Raw genomic sequence first — 20,889 nt, forward strand, 5'->3', positions numbered from 1 at the left:
TGTCTCTCGTTGTTGGTTAGTTCACTGGCTGTTTGTGTTTGGAATGTGCGGTTAAACTTTCACTGCCTCAATTGTCTGTTTAAACGACATTTTTTCTAAATCTTGTGGTGTCAAAATAAGTTACATGTATTCATTACGGAACCTTTTTAACTGCCATTGTATTTATTCTGGTTACTGATTACCCAAATTGTTTTTATTGCATTGTACAGAATGATTATTAGTTTGTTGTTTGTTTATTTGCAAAAAGGATGTGAAGAAAAATTATGCAGGTAAGAATTTTATTTCTGGAAGAAATCCAATCTTAAACAAAGCAGTTTAGTTCATGTAAATTATTGCTGTTCGATTTGTTCCCCTGACTGTGATGTTGTTGTAATCTACACACTGTGTGAAACTTTAGCAAGTAGGTTTACATGGATGGTTTGCTGCCCTGTTACAAATGCACAGAGCCGTGTTCCATCATTGTAAGAACAGGAATCCCAGGATTTATCAGTGATCCCATAGCACAGTCTACTCTTGTGTAGAAAATGTCTCATTGAATTGTTGTTGGTACCAGTGGCTTACAATTAAGCTTCATCAAAGTCGCCCTTGATTATTCTAAACGTAGATTTTTAAAAAAAAATTCTGCTTCGAGTGATGTAAATAAACAGCACTCCTGTCTCCGGTGCTTCCAATTAATTCACAAACATAACCATGTTTTTATGTTCCCCACATGCATAGCAACCACTAAACCTTCAGTGAATTGCAGATATTACCTGTGTTGGGTAGATGTCTCTTCAAGCCTTCAAATTACGTGCATGCTTCGTTCAACCTTCTTCAGTGATGTGTGCCAAACTCATGCCCCCCAACCTGCTTCTAGTCACTCAGCTCGGAGCATGCCTCCAGAGAAGGAGGGGAGAATGCTAAAGTTAACAGAATGAACGTGTGTAGACAACTGGAATGTCCTTTAACATCAATCAGGCCCAATGACTCGTCTGTCAGCTTCCTCATAGTTATGCTGGGGAGAGGACAGATCCAAGGAGTGCCTATTCATTTCATTTAACTGAAAAGTTGTGCATTTTGGTGGCTGGACTTGCCATCATTCAGACTTGCTGGTTTCAATGGCTAAGGCTATAAGTGTGAGTGCTGTGGAAGGGGAAAGATCTGAAGAAAGGTCTCAACCCGTCACCCATTCCTTCTCTCCAGAGATGCTGCCTGTCCCGCTGAGTTACTCCAGCTTTTTGTGTGTATCTCGGTGTAAATCCCAGTGTAAGGAGCTCCATTAAAGTACTGGTTACATAGTTACTGAAGATGTTTGAGGGCACTGAATTTACAAACTCCCTAATGTAGAAACATAAAGAATGGTTTCATGCTGCGTTTATTGTCACATATGCAAAGTACAAACGCACAGTGCAATTATTTTCTTACAGTCCTGTAAATTTTGGTCATACCTAATCATATTCTCGATTAGCAAATTGTACAGAAATGGTTTACTGATCCCGCATGCAAGAGGCTCCATGTTTTGGCACCATTTTCAAACAGAAGTATTGGTGCTGGAAACCTAAATTGAAATTGCCACCAAGACACGGTGGATTCATCTTGGTTTGAGGTCAACAAATGCTAATGAATTGCCTACATTGAGAAATTGGCCTGTCTAAAATAATAATTAAGATGGAGATACAAGAGACTGCAGATGTTGTCATCTAGAGCATAAACAAGCTGCTGGAGGAACTCGGCGGGTCAGCCAGCGAGTATGGAGGCAGAGTTATGGACAACTTTATGGGTCGAGACCCTGCACCAGATTGAGGCAGTGTCTCCACCAGAAATGTCAGTATCCTTTGCCTCTACAGACACTGCCTGAACCACTGAGTCAACATGTAGTAGAACAGTGCTCTGGGGCAACAAAGTGCCACGGTCCACATTGTCTGTGCCAAACATGATGTCAGTCTCAACTGTTCCCATCTGCCTGCACTTGATCCAAATCGCTCCATTTCCTGCCTCTTCATATGTCTGTCTGAATAAAGCATCACTATTGTGCTGGTAACCATAACCCCCAGCAGCATATACCAGGCACCCACCACTCAATGTATGAACAAACCTTGTCTGCACTTCTCCTTTAAACTTTCCTCCTCTGACATTTACACCCTCGGGGAAAAGGTTCAGACTATCTACACTATCTATGCCTCTTATAATTTTGTAAGCTTCTAGCATGCCTCCCCTCAGCCTCTGGTGTTCCAGGGGAATCAATCTAAGTTTGTCCAACCTCTCTTTAAAGCTAAACCCTCCATTCCAGGCAGCATTCTGGTAAACCTGCACCCTCTCTGTTGCCACCACACCCATCCTATAATGGGATGACCAGAATTGTACAGAATACTTCAAATGCAGCCTAACCAATGTTTTGTACAGCTGCCACATGACTTCCTGACTCTTATATTCTATGCTCTGACCGATGAATGCAAGCATGCCATGTCCATGGCTTTGTGTGTAAAGGGTGCTGATGGAGGGTGCTGATGGGGGGCGCTGAAAGTCTGTATGTGGAGGAGATGGATTCAGCTGGCAAGGCTCTTGTGTTGAGGTGTCCACTTTCTGCCTCTGGTGTTACTGTGCTGTTGCAGTGCCCTGCACACTCACACTCGAGATGAGGCTCATTTTAACATGTCAACTCCATGAAAAGTGACCAAGCCCTTTTATAATAACAATAAGCAATTTCATGTACAACAGAGAATCTGTTAATATATACGCAACTTCTCTACTTATGATAGTTACAGCTCTCTGTAAGGTACGGATGCTGGTCCAGTGCATGCTACACATGTCCAGTGTCTACACATTGACTCCACACATCTCCAACTGTCCATGGGCCACTTAACCTTTTGCATTCATGAAAATAGCTTGTTTTTCAAGTTTCTTTTCCAATAATTTTGCTCATCCTCAGTATCCAAATAAAACACTTGTGGAGACACCAGACACTGAGTTGTGGAATTTAATGGAGACAGTGTAGAGGGAGCTTTACTCTTGTATCCAGCCCACGCTATCCCTATCTGAGGGTGTGTGATGGGATAGTGGAGAGGGAGGTAGACTTTACAAATATTGAGGAATTGTGGGCTATGAAGAATTAGTACAGATGAGTTGAGGTCTGCGGCAGTTCTGCAGTGATCATATTGAACAGTGGGGCAGGCTTGGGCTGAAGATCCAGGGCATTATGCAGTAACATTGTCTCGTCATACTTCCAGACTTGAGCCCACCTCTGCACCAACATACAGGGAGTGATGGGATGTGGTTCACTTTAAATGCTATGTTTTGTGCTGCCTGAGAGTGTGGTGAGTCGAAGCATTGTTCCTGTTCTGACAACGTCATTCACAATTGGTGCATTCTGATGTGGTGAAGTCATCCTTCACATCGAGCAGTCGTGACCAATCAGAAACGCCGTCAGCAATCTCTCCGCAGGCAGCTGCTCGTGTGTAACCATTCAGCTTTCACCATGTGGCCAAAACGGGCATTACAATTACAGAAAACTGGCAGGGAACATAAAAACTGATTGCAAAAGTATTTATAGATATGTGAAAAGAGATTAGTTAAAATAAATGTAGGTCCCTTGCAGTCAGAAACAGGTGAGTTGATCATGGGGAACAAGGATATGGCAGACCAATTGAATAACTACTTTGGTTCCGTCTTCACTAAGGGAGACATAAATAATTTGCCGGAAATAGCAGGGGACCGCGGGTCAAAGGAGTTGGAGGAATTGAGTGAAATCCAGGTTAGCCGGGAAGTGGTGTTGGGTAAATTGAATGGATTAAAGGCCGATAAATCCCCAGGGCCAGATAGGCTGCATCCCAGAGTACTTAAGGAAGTAGCTCCAGAAATAGTGGATGCATTAGTAATAATCTTTCAAAACTCTTTAGATTCTGGAGTAGTACCTGAGGATTGGCGGGTAGCAAACGTAACCCCACTTTTTAAGAAGGGAGGGAGAGAGAAAACGGGGAATTACAGACCAGTTAGTCTAACATCGGTAGTGGGGAAACTGCTAGAGTCAGTTATTAAAGATGCGATAGCAGCACATTTGGAAAGTGGTGAAATCATTGGACAAAGTCAGCATGGATTTACGAAAGGTAAATCATGTCTGACGAATCTTATAGAATTTTGTCGAGGATGTAACTAGTAGCGTGGATAGGGGAGAACCAGTGGATGTGGTGTATCTGGACTTCCAGAAGGCTTTCGACAAGGTCTCACATAAGAGATTAGTATACAAACTTAAAGTACACGGCATTGGGGGTTCAGTATTGATGTGGATAGAGAACTGGCTGGCAAACAGGAAGCAAAGAGTAGGAGTAAACGGGTCCTTTTCACAATGGCAGACAGTGACTAGTGGGGTACCGCAAGGCTCAGTGCTGGGACCCCAGCTATTTACAATATATATAAATAATCTGGATGAGGGAATTGAAGGCAATATCTCCAAGTTTGAGGATGACACTAAGCTGGGGGGCAGTGTTAGCTGTGAGGAGGATGCTAGGAGACTGCAAGGTGACTTGGATAGGCTGGGTGAGTGGGCAAATGTTTGGCAGATGCAGTATAATGTGGATAAATGTGAGGTTATCCATTTTGGTGGCAAAAACAGGAAAGCAGACTATTATCTAAATGGTGGCCGACTAGGAAAAGGGGAGATGCAGCGAGACCTGGGTGTCATGGTACACCAGTCATTGAAAGTAGGCATGCAGGTGCAGCAGGCAGTGAAGAAAGCGAATGGTATGTTAGCTTTCATAGCAAAAGGATTTGAGTATAGGAGCAGGGAGGTTCTACTGCAGTTGTACAGGGTCTTGGTGAGACCACACCTGGAGTATTGTGTACAGTTTTGGTCTCCAAATCTGAGGAAGGACATTATTGCCATAGAGGGAGTGCAGAGAAGGTTCACCAGACTGATTCCTGGGATGTCAGGACTGTCTTATGAAGAAAGACTGGATAGACTTGGTTTATACTCTCTAGAATTTAGGAGATTGAGAGGGGATCTTATAGAAACTTACAAAATTCTTAAGGGGTTGGACAGGCTAGATGCAGGAAGATTGCTCCCGATGTTGGGGAAGTGCAGGACAAGGGGTCACAGCTTAAGGATAAGGGGGAAATCTTTTAAAACCGAGTCGAGAAGAACTTTTTTCGCACAGAGTGGTGAATCTCTGGAACTCTCTGCCGTAGAGGGTAGTCGAGGCCAGTTCATTGGCTATATTTAAGAGGGAGTTAGATGTGGCCCTTGTGGCTAAGAGGATCAGAGGGTATGGAGAGAAGGCAGGTACGGGATACTGAGTTGGATGATCAGCCATGATCATATTGAATGGCGGTGCAGGCTCGAAGGGCCGAATGGCCTACTCCTGCACCTAATTTCTATGTTTCTATGTTTTTAATGCATTAGCAAAAATGTATATTGAAAGTGTCATTGATAAATGTGCCCTGTTCCTTCTGGATGATGTCAACCCTCATCTGTGCTCTTTGTCCCTCCCTACCTTTGCAGCCTTGTCTTGTGTTCATTTTGTTTTCTGACACGCTGTGGGACGAAGTAGGAATAATCTACTTGTCACACACACATACACACACACTGGGAGCTGTTCACACTGAGCCCAGACGTTGGGCTATTTAATCACAGGCTCAACACTGCAAATCCTGCTACTCCACCCTCTCCCCATTCACTGATCTCCACCCCCATCCCCCAATACGCATCCTAATCTTTCTGAGATCCAATCCTCTATTTCCCCACCCCACCCTCATCGATATTCCCCCAGTCCCTCTTCATCCCTGATCCCTCCAGGAAAGCTACAACTGGTCCCCAGGTTATGAATGCCCGAGGTGAGGACACCCTGTACATATGAGCGAGGGTTTGGGAACGTGGCAGGATGGGGTGGACTTGCACCGTGTGGGAGCTGGGTGTTACCGTGTGCCCACACTACAACCTGAGTCTCAACATGCAAGCTCATACCCGTTTCTGTGATCCTCTCCCACATTCTGCTTTAGTTCCATTCCGATTCTGTGGGTGAAAGAGAGTCTGGCTGAATCGTGCAGCAAACCAGGGAGGATGTGAATCCTGGCCTTGGGTGCAGTGAGAATAGGAGTGGATGGTTTGTTACAACGTGAGGGGGCAGTGAATACTCAACCTGGGGCTATGCTGCCACACAGTAGGATCTAACTGCTCTAACTCGCCTCCACCTCCCTGCATAACCACACTCCTTTCATTACCTGATCAGCTAAATAACTGCATTGAAGATGTTCAGGAACTAGGCCCTCACAGTCCTGTTGGAAAGACAGCTGTGAAGATTCACTTCCCTCTGGGTGAAGATGCTTCTCCTCATGATTGTCCTGAAAGGCTGACCCCTTGTGGTAGGCACTCGTGCCAAGGGAAACATCATTCCTGCATCTGCTTGACAGAAAGGTCCAGTCAAACCTGCCAACCCACTACCAGCTCCCTGGAACCAGAACATCCTTCCTTGGGTGGGAGATGGGAGCAGAACCATCGTTCCAGATGTGTCTCCATCAGCCTGTCACACACATACACCAGCACGGCGCTACTCTTGCAGTGAATGCCAACCAACCTGGGTCTTCTCTACCTCCATGTCACCTTTAATTTGTGTACAACAGATCGCAATGAACATTCATACTGTTCAATCTCTTGCCATTTAAAAGATGCTGTTTCTTGTGCCAACATGGATGTCTTCAGTTTTGTCCAGATTGTATTGCGTCTGCTTGACACTTCAATCTTTACAAAGCCTGCTTGCATCTCCCAAAGTCTCTGTACCCCCCTCACAAGCCACTCCCACCGGCTTGGTATGGTCACAGTGTGAAGGTACACAGAGTGATGCTGGTACTCGGGACTTTCAAACAGGGACAACTGGTCATGTTGTAGGAGACGGGTTGCTGGGAAGGTGGCAGGCTGGTTCCTGAGATGTGGGGAATGTGGAGCCAGGAGTGATGTTTTTCAGAAGGAGTCAACCATTTAAGATGGAGATAAGTAGTCATTCTTACTCTCTGAGGGTTGTGAATGTTCACAATTCTCTCCCCCAAAGAGCTGTGAAAGCATGTTTCCTGGATAGATTCAAGGCAGGGTTGAACACTTCATTGGTCTGTAACATGTTGCCATTATGGTTAGAAAGGTGAAACTGAGGACATCAGCTGTGGTGCTATTAAATGGTGGAGCAGGCTCATGAGCTACAGCCTGTCCTGGTTCCTACCTCCTCTCACCTGTCCCTCATGTGTACGTGAAAGTACAAAACTGTCCTAGTGAGGTGGGCAAATCCTTAAACTGAAAACACTTTGAACAAAGCCAGTTGAAATGTAACTCTTTATTTTATATGCTTGGAAACATGGGCATGCATGCCTTACCCAGGTGATGTTCAGAAGTTGTCAGTATTTAGAAGCTGGCTTTGGCCACTGAATAAACTAATCTGCAAAACCTGACCCCAACTTCTGCAAATGCAGAGTGAAAATGAGTGACTCGGCTAAGTAAAGGATTCAGACCCACTGAATGGGGAGGGGAGTGTGCAGTTAGTTGCGATTCTGGAACTATTTCTGCTCCTGAGCTCTGCAGTTCTTTGGTCCACTGCCACCTCTCCATGGATGAGGCATGCTCAGACATGTAACTGAGAAGCATTAGAGAGACCAGCTTGACCCAGGGAGCAGAGAGATCTCCCCCACATACATCAAGCCCAGCAAGACTGAGGGTAATGCAGAGCAGAGTGATCCCTCCCCACTCCCCCACTTCACACCCAGTGACACTGAGCAGTGAGATCCCCCCTCACTCCCCACACTGAGCAGAGCGATCCCTCCTCAATCCCCCACTCCCCCACTCCACGCCCAGTGACACTGAGGCTAATGCTGATGTAAGTGGCATCTTCCTCCTTGGTCTTGGCTTGGTGTCACACACAATGGAATTGGCTCAAATGGTGCCTGATCCCTCTGACTTTAACATTCATTGAGTTCTTCAGCTCACTGTTGGGAGTTAAAGGGGTGTGAGTGAGATAGTCTGACCTTCCACTTTGATTAACTGTGCAGTTTTGTCACTAATTAGTGAGGACAGCGTGTTTGAACGGTTACAGGGAGGGATGCGTACATATTGTGACTATGCAAAGTTGAGTAGGTTTAATTTTGTAGATGGTAATAAAATGAAAATTAATTGATAAATTTGCTGCCAAACCTCCTTCACAATGGTGTGTCTGCGTGTTTCAGTGTGCTGCACTAATGCTTATCTTCTCCAAGTGTGGCCCCTGCGGCAGGACTGGCACCACTTCACTGACGGCACTCCCCGCTGCCCTCCCTTGTTGCTCTGCATGCCTGACGGATGTTTTGTATAGCTGGGGTTGACTGAGTCCCTGCTGTAACACCGGGCACCTACTCTGGTTACAGCAGCGGTGACTACCTGGTCACTGTGCTGTGGGATCTCTCCCTGTTGTGAGTATTGTGGAACATAGTGGACTAACATCTACCTTGCTGGGGTGCAATGACTGCTGGCTGGCTGGCTGAGATGGAAGTAGCCCCCTACATCTTTCCCTTAGACCACCCTATAGCCCTTCCTGGCTCTGTTCTGTGGCTGAGAGGCTGGGCAGGCAGCCAACCTGGGCCTCTGCAGTATTTCTTGTGGATAATTGTTGTGGTGGAAGTCCCATCGCTGGGACTCAGTGTAACTGAGATTATTCTTTCTTATTAGAGCAGTTCCATCCACTTGTTAACTGGGTGCTAGAAGGACCACCAGCGCGGCCCGAGTTGACTTCCTCCGATTCCCCCTGCTCACTATTCAGTCCGCTTGCCTTTCGTGGTTCACTTGAGGTCAGGATGTCAGCGTGTGGAGAATCGCCGAGCCCGACCTGCATCGTACTACTGCCCAGCGGTGGACAGCACCTTGGTACAGTGCCAGGCTGCCTACTGGTCTAACATAACAGCATTGTGCTCTGCTGCTAATAACTCATCAGGGGTTCCTTCTGGGAGCTGAGTTTGAGGAGCTCAGCCTCCGTCTACAAGGCTGCCCAGTTACTAAACACTTGTTGCTCTGCACAACCATCAGTGTCAGCTGCATGCTGTCCGAGTGGAAGGAGCAAGCCTTTGTGTGCTGGGACGTCTGACAGAAGAAAGTGCTTGTAAAAGTGTTGTATGTGGCTTCGAGAGGTCTGTGTGGGAATGTGATGTCAGGGGGTTTGCTTTAAGCCTTCTCCAGCGGATGGCATTGTTGCTGATGACGTGAGAATGATTGGGATTGCCCATGCGGAAGGAAGGCACCACCTCTGATGGCACCTTGAGACCAGCTCACCTTTCACATGTGTAGCTAATGATCCAGATCAGAGCCTCCACAGTCTGCTCTCTACCTGAGTTTACAAGAGCTCTGCAAAGAAAGGGAATCCAAATGAGAAGCTAGTTAAAATCCCCTCCCCCCCCCCCCCCCCCCCCCCCCCCCCCCCCCCCCCCCTAAAAAAAGACACAAAGTGCTGGAGTAGCTCAGCAGATCAGGCAGCATCTCTGGAGCATCTCTGCCTGAGTTACTCCAGCACTTTGTGTCTTTTGTTGTAAACCAGCATCTGCAGTTTCTTGTTTCCACCAGTTAAAGCCCATGCAATTGCTGGATGTGCAACCATCAGAGATGGTCCTTTCTGTAGCAGATGACAGGAGCTGTTAATGTACTGATGTTAGATGAGCTCAGTTCCCACACAAACAACCCTCTTAAGCTGCTTCCCTCTTTCTTTTTCAGACAGACCACATTGGTTGTTTACTTCTTATCCTTTGCTGGGATGGTGGTCTTCACATTCACACTTGACCTTGGTCACCTCTGGGTTGTCTTCGTGACTGGAGGGCTACTAGGGTAAGTGCACAGAATCCTCTCAAGCATGCATGGCAATGTATGTCAAATGTCCGGGATTAAACTTCATGTGATTGCCTTACAGAGCGAGACGGGGAAAGCACTGTTGTGGAACAAGGAGTTAGCTGAGAAATTGAGTCATTTTTCCTTGTCTTCTGTGAGAAAGACAAAGAAAACAATCCAATGTGGAGTTCAAAGTCGTGTAATTACAGCATTAAGGTGGAAAAGTGACAAATCGCCAGGAACTGCTGAGCTGTGTCCACAACATTTTGGGACAATGTTTAAAGGAGATGTGCAGGGCAAGTTCTTTACAAGGGAAGTGGCTGCTGGAACCATGCTTTTGAACCATGCGTGGTGGTGGCAGATACGTGTTGTGATTCTGTTGTTTAAATAACCAAAGTCTTACACCAACTTAAAGATCCAAAGACTTTATTAACGTTACAGCATAGATAACTTCATACTAGCACGTTACTCTAAAAGTGTAGCAACAAGGCAGGGAAGCTTACTGGTAAGCTAGTGGGTGGAGCTACAAAGTATGACTCATAACATGAGTGACACTAATCTACATCCCCCCTCTTAAAGAATTAAACATCAGTACAAAACCATTAACGAAGCAAGGCATGCATAGTAATTAATAATAAACTGGAGGAAGTTCAAACAGAGCCCGGGTACTTCACAACCGGCTTGCAAACACGACCAGCACATGTACGATAAAGACCATCTCCGTTCTTTCTCCCCCCCCGCCGGGGACAGAGCGGGTGGCTTCACAGGTGAGGGAGACTGAACCAGCATTCCCGGAGATGAAACAGGAGACTGTGGTGCAGGCGAAGTCGCCACTGGCAAATCAGCCGTTACAGACGTGGGTTGTTGTGCTGGCATAGGCGGAGGAATGCCGCTAGACACAGACGGGAGTACACTTGTACGGTCTGGATAATACGGAGGTGGAACTGGCTCGTTCACGGGCAGGATATGTTGTCTGTTATGCCTGTAGATGCCGCCATCGGCACTGACCAGAAATGAGCGTGGCTCAGAAGCAGTTCCAGAAATTACACCAATATGGTCATGGCCCTTGTCAGTCTGCAAACGAACCACCTGCCCCTTGGTTAACGGTGGCAGTGGCCTACTTGTTTTGTCATACCATTGTTTTTGAATGTCACGGTTTTGTTGTAACCTGGACTGAACCTCCTCAGATGGAACCACCTGAGGGATCAATGTCTGTTCCGCCACAGGCACCGTGGCTCGGGTCCGCCTCGATAATAAACGTTGAGCAGGTGAACCAAAAATGTGGTCACGGGAGACGTGGCGTAAGTTGAGTAGACCCCGGTACGTCGGAATTAGCTCTGTGCGATCGTTCCATGAGCTGTTTGGCACTCTTGACAACCCGCTCAGCCAGTCCTTTCTACTGGATATTCAGGGCTACTGGTAATGTGGCGAAAATTCCAGCATGCAGCAAATTCCCTGAAGTGTTGGCTGGTAAATTGACTGCTGTTATCAGATAACAGTACACCTGGAGATCCGTGGACTGAAAAATGGCGAGATAGCTTCGAAACCACCACACGAGAAGTGGGGCTGCTAAGAAAATCAATGTCAAACCATCCTGAATGCGAATCGACGAGTACCAGGTACTGCTTGCCATGCCAATCAAATATGACATTTGCCACTGTAGACCACGGGAGTGCAGGAACCAGATGTGAAAGAAGTGGTTGCTCTTGTTGGTGAGGTGCCAAGCTGTTGCACAGTGCACAGGACGCCACCATCTCGGTGATGTATTCAGCCATACCAGGCCAGTAAAACATGCTTCTTGCCCGTAGGACGGTGGCTTCAGCGCCTGTGTGCCCTGCGTGGATAGCGTTAATATACTTGCTGTGCAGAGAAGCAGGGACCACTTGTGTCCTTTTAAAACAATGCCTTCCTGTAGCACCAGCTCATCACGGACGGCAAAGAAAGGCCGGACTGACAGGGGAACGTTGTAGTGTTTGTCTGGCCAGCCGCGCTTAATGACGGAGGTGAGCAACCGTAGAGTACTGTCAGCAGCAGTGTGGGCAACCAAATCCTCCATACAGGACGAGTGAATAAAAGACACGGTCATTACGACAAAGTCATCATCCGGCGAGGGCGGATCCTCGCACGTTTTCTGGGGTGCACGCGCGACAGTGTCAGCCAGGTGCATATCCTGACCACGTTTGTGGATCAGAACAATGTCATATTTTTTAAGTTGCAGCAACATCCGCTGTAGACGCACTGGAGAGGCATGGATCGGTTTGTTAAAGATGCTGACCCGAGGTTGGTGGTCAGTTTCAATCGTAACCGTGTGTCCAAAGATAGAATCGTTAAATTTCTTCCATAAGCACAGCAACGGTCAAGAACAGCAGCATAAGAACCCCCACAGTTAAAACAATTGTTGGCAGACAGGAAACAAAGAGTAGGGATTAACAGGTCCCTTTCATAATCGCAGGCAGTGACTAGTGGGGCACCGCAAGGCTCGGTGCTGGGACCGCAGCTATTTACAATATACATCAATATTTACAATATACATCAATGATTTGGATGAAGGGATTCAAAGTAACATTAGCAAATTTGCAGATGACACAAAGCTGGATGGCAGTGTGAACTGTGAGGAGGATGCTATGAGGATGCGGGGTGACTTGGACAGGTTGGGTGAGTGGGCAGATGCAGTTTAATGTGGGTAAATGTGAGATTATCCACTTTGGTGGCAAAAACAGGAAGGCAGATTATTATCTAAATGGCGTCAAGTTGCGAAAAGGTGAAGTACAACGGGATCTGGGGGTCCTTGTTCACCAGTCAATGAAAGAAAGCATGCAGGTACAGCAGGCAGTGAAGAAAGTGAATGGCATGTTGGTCTTTATAACAAGAGGAGTCGAGTATAGGAGGTGCTCATGCATTTGTACAGAGCCCTAGTGAAACCACACCTGGAGTATTGTGGGCACCTTGTGGGCAGCTTTGGTCTCCAAATTTGAGGAAAGACAGGGGCCATAGTTTAAGAATAAATGGTAAGCCATTTAGAACGGAGATGAGGAATAACTTTTTCACACAGAGTTGTGAGTGTGTAGAATTCTCTGCCTCAAAGGGCGGTGGAGGCTGGTTCTCTGGATGCTTTCAAGAGAGAGTTAGATAGATCTCTTAGGGATAGCAGAGTTAAGAGATATGGAGAGAAGGCAGGAACGGGCTACTGATTGTGGATGATTAGCCATTATCACATTGAATGGCGGTGCTAGCTGGAAGGGCCGAATGGCCCACTCCTGCACCTATTGTATATTGTCTATTGTTCTTGATGTCCTGCCCTTTTCCCTTCAATATCAGGTTCTTTATGACTGGGTACCTGCCGCTGGGCTTTGAGTTTGGTGCAGAGCTCACCTACCCCCAGTCTGAGGGGACGTCGTCTGGGCTGCTGAACGAGGCTGCACAGGTAAGTGTGGTGGCACATCACTCAGACTTGCGGTCCAGCAGTGAATCACCAGCTCTATGTGTACATCATCCGGCCCACAATGTCCGTGCCGAACCAACTCTTATCTGCGTGCAGGTGATACCTGCATATCCATGTGCCTATCCAAAAGCCTCTTAAATGCCAGTATTGTTTCTACTTCCACCACCACCCCTGACAGCGCATTGCAGGCCCCACCATCCTCTGTGTAAAAAAAGCTATTGCCCTGCACATCCCCTTTAAACTTTGCCTCTCTCAGCTTAAAGCTATACCCTCTAGTATATTTCCACCCATGGAGGATGGGATGGGGGGGCGGGGAGCTCTGACTGTACTCTAGCTATGCCTCTCATAATTTTATATACTTATTTTATATATCTTAGGGATAGGATGTACTTGCATTTGGAAGGGAATGGGTTAATTGATCAGGGTTTGTGTATAAAAGTCAGGAAGTCAGAGTTTTACATAACTTGGGTTAGGCCTCATTTGTAGTATTGTGTGCAGTTCTGGACTCCCCATTATAAGATGGATATGGAACTGCAGATGGTGAAATCCTATGTAGAACACACAGTGCTGGAGTAACTCAGTGGTTCAGGCAGTATTTATGGAGTACATGAATAGGAGAGGTTTTGGGTCTGACCTTTCTTCAGACAGAAATGATGTGGAGGCTTTAGAGAGGGTGTTGGGGGTTTACCAGAATGCTGCCTGGATTAGAGGGCAGAAATTAGGTTAGAAATCTCTTAGATTTGGAGAGGTTGGACAGACGGATTGTTTTCTGTTGAGTATCGGAGGTTGAGGGGAAATTCGATAGAAGTGTATAAAATTATGAGGCATAGAAAGGGGAGACAGTCAGAACCTTCTTCCCAGGGTGGATATTTCAGAGTAGAGGGCACGGCATTAAGTTCAAAGATGAGCAGGGCAAGTACCTGGAACACGCTGCCAGGCGTGGTGATGGAGGTGTTTAAGAGACTTTTGGATAGGCACATGGATATGCAGGGAATGGAGAGATATGGATCACGTGCAGGCAGACAAGAGTTGGTCCTGGCATCATGTTCGACACAGACAATGTGGGCCGTAGGGCCGGTTCTTGCACAGTACTGTTCACTACAATGGCCTTAAATTATGTTCATTTCTGTATTTTAGGTTTTTGGAATCATCTTTACCATCTCACAGGGTAAACTAATTGATCATTTTGGAACAATAGCAGGAAATATTTTCATTTTTATATTTCTCTTCGTGGGAACTGTTTTAACAGGTAAGGAAGTTATTTCTGATTCCTTAAAGCTGTGATAGAAGTTGTTATATTCAGTGTAAGCCCACAGGTATTGAAAGGATTCTGAGCTTTGTTTTTTAAATGTCTTTTAAATGTCAGGATATGCAGGGAATGGAGGGATGTGGATCAGGTGGAAATGAGTATATGTTGGCATGCTGTTTGTAATATACATTGTGGGCTGACGGGCCTGCTCTGTGCTCCTTGAACTGGCGGTGGTGTTGCTCCCACCCCACTGGTTTGGGGAAGACACTGTCACCAGGTGCTGTTTCGTCAGGCGTGGGAGAGAGCAGCTCCAGTCCTCGGCTCGGTGACCTTCCCTCACAAGTGGGATTCTGCTTATTTCACCACCAATGCTTCCTGACCGCACTTCCTTCTACTTCAAAGTTATACTTTAACAAAGGATCAGGGTGAGCATGTAAAAGGAGCACGTAACAGCACTAACCATGCCCTTCTTCCTGTTTTAACAGCAATAATAAAATCGGACCTAAAGAGACAGAAGGCAAACATGCATGCGCCACAGAACTCGGTGAGTAAACACTGCCGGCCTCACCGTGCTGCCTGGCTCTATCGGCAAAACCGCTCCCGCATAATGGTGGCAGGGATTTCCTGATTGGTTGTTCCCAATTACTGGGAACAACGTTCCAACAACAACCCCTCCCACTCCCCTCACAATTATACCCGTGATGGTTGGGGAGGTCAGGAACTTACTGCCAGAGGAGGTGCTGGGTTCAGATACACTGTGTGTAAGGGACACTTAGATAGACAAGGCATGGAGCGATGATGACCTCATAGGGACAGATAGGATGGTGTCGATGGGCAGAAAGGGCAGCATGGACATGTGCGTAGGACTGTGATTAGAACAATCCCTCTGTATTCCTGTGGCACTGCCCCATGAACCATTCACCAACAGTTGCCCCCATTGTCCCTGCTCCAACACATTCATCACTGGAGTTGTGTTTTGTGACCTGCAGGACAACATTATCCTACTTTAAATTGGCAGACAAACTGGCTCTATAAATAGAGGCACCAAGCACAAGGGCAAGGACAGGGAATGGTTATAAACACGGGTTCTGCCACATCTGGTAGCTCTGCAGTTATTCGGTAGGGATGTGAATATCTGTCCTGGTTCCATTCACACACCATGTGTTCCACCATATTGTGAAACTCCTCTCCTCTGGAACTGTCCGTGAATCTTTCCCTGCCCACTCTCGAGAAGCTCTACACAAATAGTGTAGGGATTGGAATTAACCACAATGTCCCAGTGACTACCAAACCTGAGTGAGGGCTTCAACAACCTCTCTGCTTTGTTACTCTTTCTCAGTTAGCGATCCCTGTTGGCTGGGGAATGTTAGCGTCTCTGTACGGCCCAGTCTTTGTCATTTCTCAGCATCCCCCTACCCCCGTCTTTGACTAACATCCCAGCCAGTGCTCAATCAGAAATCCCTGCCCAGTATCTGCTCTGGTCTGTAGCAGAAGAATGCCTTGTGGTCGTGTGTGTTGCACTCGTGGGTGTGAACAATGGCGATGTGGAATCACAAGAACCCTTCCTGTGATCACATCTGACCTTTGCTTGGTGCTGCTGCTGCACTTTAACATTCGATGGGCTCTCGTGTCCAGCAACAGCGGCAGCCCTGCAGGGCCCACACCCAAGGGAAGATGTGCCTTTGGGTAGTAGATGGGGCGCATAGCACAGTAACCCTCTCCACTGGGAGCTATCACCCAGCTGCCTCTGACCTCCCCCCCCAAACTGTCTTCTCCCTGAACTGGTCCCATTGGAGCTTTTACACTTTCTAAACAACCTCAGTTGTCGTCGTCCCCCCTCCCCCAGATCCCCCAGTTCACCCCCCACCCCAGCGCCGCTGGCTCCCAGCGTTAGAAACCACAGCTGGCTTTGGACAAATGCCATGATTTCACTTTTAGTTTCGTTTATTGTCACCTGCACTGAGCTACAGTGTTGCATGCTATCCAGTCAGCGGAAAGACTATACGTGATTACAATCACGCCACCCACAGTGTACAGATACAGGATAAGGGAATAATGTTTAGTGCAAGATAAAGTCCAGTTAAGATGGTCTGAGGCTCTCCAATAAGATAGATAGGAGGTTAGGACTGCTCTCTAGTTGTGAGATGGTGGGTCAGTTGCCTGATAACTTTACGTTTGATCTCCAAGGTTTACTGAGGCTAGAACTGAGGTCACTCATCCTACACCCAGTTCCTCATGGAGGTTTCTGTGTGAAATAACCCTCCTACAACCCTGTCTTTGACCAGTGCCACTCTGTGACACAGAGGTACATCCACTGTAACACACTGGTGCCCAGCTCTGACCTCCCCAATGGCCCCCTCCCTCCCTCCCTGCACACCCACCTATTGTAGAGACGAGGGTGGCCAGAGGGCAGCTGGTGTTGCTGGATGGTGGGTCCTAGGCCCGGTTGGTTGGCCAGCACCGAGGAGCCGCTTGCTGGCATGTGGGTGTTCCCCGGTGCTGTGCCAGGGTGTGGGGTGGTGGCTGCTTCAGTAGGTTGCACAGGTGTGTGGACCACGGGGTCTGTGGATGGACAGTGTGTAGCCGCAGGGTCTGCATGGAGGTGGTGGCTGCTGCTATAGTTTAGACAATGTGTAGCCGCAGGGTCTGCATGGTGTTTGTTGGTGGCTGCTGCTATAGTTTGGACAGGGTGCATGGTGTTGGCTTGCTGCCGCTCGCGTAGAGCACAGCACTAACATGTCTGATCATTTACATCTAATGACGTGTAGCGTGTATATTACAGAGCATAGCAACAAGTCACCTTCTCGGTTACGGCTCTACAACCTCCATGATTTCCTCATTCATCTTCCCTCTTCGCTTGTTGCCATCGGAGGTAGGATTTAGAATCATTTTCTGCTTACGGTTGACTTTTGGTTTGAGTCGCCTGCATCTGGCCGCAGTGGCCACAGAACTCCCTGCACACCACTAGGTAACTTGGGTAAGGCTAGTTGTGGACTGTCCAGTGCAATGTCCAGTCCTACTGCTGAGCACAGTGTGTGCCTTTACTATGACAAGGGAAGAGTCAACAAGGCAGCCTGCATGGAGCCAGGCCACACAGGTGAGATCTTCCATCAGTCGGTCCAAGGCTTTGGTCAAGGAACAGGACAATCCCTCAAGAGATTCCTGATCCCAGCTGTCTTCTCAATGATAAGTACACAAAGGGCAATCAGGAGGGCAAATAGGGACCCAAGATTGACAATAGGTGCAGGAGTAGGCCATTCGGCCCTTCGAGCCAGCACTGCCATTCAATGTGATCATGGCTGATCATCCACAATCTTTGGCAGATAAGGGAAAGGAGAAACCAAAGCAATTCTACATTAAGAGAAAAATAGTAATTAGTGAAAGAATAGAGCCCGGTAAAGATGCATCAAGGGGCAAGGTGTTGAATGAATATTTCTCAGCTGTGTTTACTGTGGAGAAAGATGTGGATAACTCACTGGTGCCCAGCTACAGGCTCCCCCACCTCACCGCACACACAGCTGGTGAAGAGGGTAGCTGGTGTTGGATGGTGGGACCAGGGCCAGGTCGGGAGGGTGGGTAAGTGCTTGTGAGGTCTGGAGGCAGTCTATGTTAGAGAAGAAGAGAGTGCTTGAGGTCTGACAAATCATAAAGGTGGATGAACCCCAGGGCTTGATTGAGGAGAGCAAAGCTTGGTCTACTCAAGAAATTGGAACAGGCAGGTGGATGAAGTGTCCATGGCTGAGCCTTTTGGGACCAGCAACCACTGTTCTATTAACTTTAAAATAGTGATGGATAAAGTCGGGGCAGAGCTACAAGTTAAAATTGTGAATTAGGACAAGGCCAACTTTGATGGTAATACACCGTACTTGCTGAAGTTGAATGGAGGAGGTTGTTTGCAGAATGTGGGGAAAGTGGGGTGTGCTTTTAAAAGTGGGGTGACAAAGAGTTCAAGTCATGCATGTTCCTGTTAGAATGAAGGTCACGGCAGGTGGGGAGGAAGGGTGCTTGGATGATGAGAAAGATTGTGGCTCTGATCAGGAAAAAGGAAGCATGGGACGGGTATAGGCAGCTGGGATCAGGTGTGTCTCTTAGATGCCATGGGATCCAGCCCACTGGATAGAGAGTAGACAAAATAACTGAGCGAGACAGGCAGCATCTCTGGAGAGAAGGAATGGGTAACGTTTCAAGTCGAAACCCTTCTTCAGACTGGATAGAGAATTGGCTTCATGGAAGGAAGCAGAGGGTGATGGTGGAAGGTTGCATTTTGGACTGGAGGCCTGAGACTAGTGTGCCTCGTGGTTTCGGAGCTGGGTCCGTTGCTGTTTGTGGTTTATGTCAATGATTTGAATGAGACTGTATCCCCACTCCGTGTACACACTGTTACTGTACCCCCACGCTGCGTACCCTGTGTTACTGTACCCCTACTCCATGTACACTGCGTGGCATTGGAGCGGAGGCTGTGGTTCCTTGTTAAACTGCTGTTAGACCCCTCTGTCAATGGGAAACCTTCCAAAGGGAATGGGTGGGGTGCTGGGGGCACTTTGGAACGGGCTGGACACGGCAAAGAACAGGGACTTGGCATCTGCACATCTACTGTCACCTAGCAGTGCATGACGGGCTGAATGGCTTCCTGCTGTCACTGTGTGGCAGGACCGAGGGTTGGATGGCCTCTCCCCTCCCTAGCATGAGGAAGAGTGAAGGTTTCAGCCACAGAGCCCGGGTCAGAATGTTGACCTGCTAAGTGTTTGTGTGCATCTACAACAGAAGCTGGGTCAGGTTGCAGGGGTAGTGCTGGAGACACACCACATGCGTGGAATAGGTGCAGGGAATGAAGGGGTATGAACCACGTGCAGGCAGATCAGAGTGGTCTTGGCATTGTGTTTGGCACTGACATTGTGTTCCTGTGCTGTACTGATGTGTCTAGGTGTTCATGACCCTTTGGGGTGTGGGGTGGTGGGTTAGAGTACATTGGTGCTGGTGCCTAACAATGGTGATTCTGCATGTCCCACAGCGTTTATCCCGCAAGGCTGAAGAAGGAATCTGCAGCTCCATCATCCTGAATGAAGCCACGCTGTGATGAGTATCCGGCCAGCCAGCCTGGGGTGGCTGCAGCTGTGGTGCCAGTGAGCATCAGGACCTGCCTGCTGGGCAGCAGGGACTTGTCCTGCACACTTTACCAAACTGATTTGCCAAAGTAATGTTTTATATAAGTATCCTTGATCACTTCTCTAGCAGGAACTGTTGATGTATTTTCTACCTGTGTTGCTCTGTAATCACGTTGTTATTAATTTAACTCGCGCAATGTAAGATGTCAGCGTGCTGCTCTTTTCCTCATTCTGGACACCAATAAAATCTCTCGTCTTGTCGAGGGACAGCGAACAGGGCTGAGCTCTGGGTCAGTGGGATCACGGGGATCTTGGTCAGTGGCCCCTCAGTCAGTGGGTTCAGAGGGCCCTCGGTTAGTGGGATGAAGGGGGCCTCGTTCAGTGGCCCCTCCCAGTAAGTAGTATGAAGGGGTCCTGGGTCAGTGCAATCTCGGTTAGTGGCCCCTCAGTTAGTGGGATGAGGGGACGTGTGCGATGGGCAGTGAGTACAGGGACAATGTAGGAGTCCTGCACTATATGTTTACGTGTCTGTACAGCAGGCCACTTTATGATGTTTTGGGGCAAGTCCAGTGATGTAGAGAAACACCATCAATGCACTTTACAAATCTACAAAGCCTTCCCGCACAGAGAGGGAAAGGCTGACAGGCCCAGTGTCCTTGCATTACTCCCACATTGCAGGGGACAGGACGGTCAGAGAACCTGCTGGTCATGTCTGCATCTCTGTGGTCTGAGGCCACAGTGGGCAGCAACTGAGTGGCCAGAGTAGCAGGGCGGCATCACTGCCGATGTGGACTGGGCTGTCCCAGAGAGATCCCTGTCGCAGTGGTCAGTATCTGATCGCCTCACTGGGTGGGCAGCATCACTGCCGGTGGACTGGGCTGTCCCAGAGAGACCAGGAGATTTAGTCCCCACATTTGGGAAAATAGCAGCATGAACCGCGCATCAGTGGGTGGGATTTTAAATTGAAAGAATGGAATGGGTTTGGAATTATGAATAAACTCTCAGCAATAATTGCTCAACATTTGTGACTCTGACCCAGTGATTTCCTGAACGGTGTCACAGCGACACAGACTAGAGCAGTGTCTGACCCTATACTGGTACAGACCCGCACCGACACTGACACTGACCCACCGACACGGACCCGCACAGACACCGACACTGACCCGCAGACACGGACCCGCACAGACACCGACACTGACCCGCAGACACGGACCCACGGATACTGACGTCGGGCGGTCTGGACCAGTGTCTGACCATCCACTAGTACACACCGGAGCTATGTCACTGACCTGAGGTA

At 47.9% G+C, this 20,889-nt stretch overlaps 1 protein-coding gene across 2 annotated transcripts in view; it reads left to right on the forward strand.

The window, feature by feature from the left end:
• The window catches only part of flvcr2a (FLVCR heme transporter 2a), an 81,219-nt gene extending 60,605 nt beyond the window's left edge, over nucleotides 1-20,614 (forward strand). The window contains exons 7-12 of one of the 2 annotated variants that reach the window (XM_055640295.1): nucleotides 9,686-9,796; nucleotides 13,115-13,220; nucleotides 14,376-14,487; nucleotides 14,973-15,031; nucleotides 17,270-17,359; nucleotides 19,499-20,614. In XM_055640295.1, coding sequence (XP_055496270.1) covers nucleotides 9,686-9,796; nucleotides 13,115-13,220; nucleotides 14,376-14,487; nucleotides 14,973-15,031; nucleotides 17,270-17,359; nucleotides 19,499-19,564 — 544 coding nt within the window. In that variant the 3' untranslated portion in view covers nucleotides 19,565-20,614. The remainder of the gene's footprint in view (nucleotides 1-9,685; nucleotides 9,797-13,114; nucleotides 13,221-14,375; nucleotides 14,488-14,972; nucleotides 15,032-17,269; nucleotides 17,360-19,498) is intronic. The other variant, XM_055640296.1, reaches the window with a different exon arrangement.
• Nucleotides 20,615-20,889: the final 275 nt, after the last annotated feature.

This window comes from Leucoraja erinacea, chromosome 9 (assembly GCF_028641065.1).
Source record: "Leucoraja erinacea ecotype New England chromosome 9, Leri_hhj_1, whole genome shotgun sequence".
NCBI lineage: Eukaryota > Metazoa > Chordata > Chondrichthyes > Rajiformes > Rajidae > Leucoraja > Leucoraja erinaceus.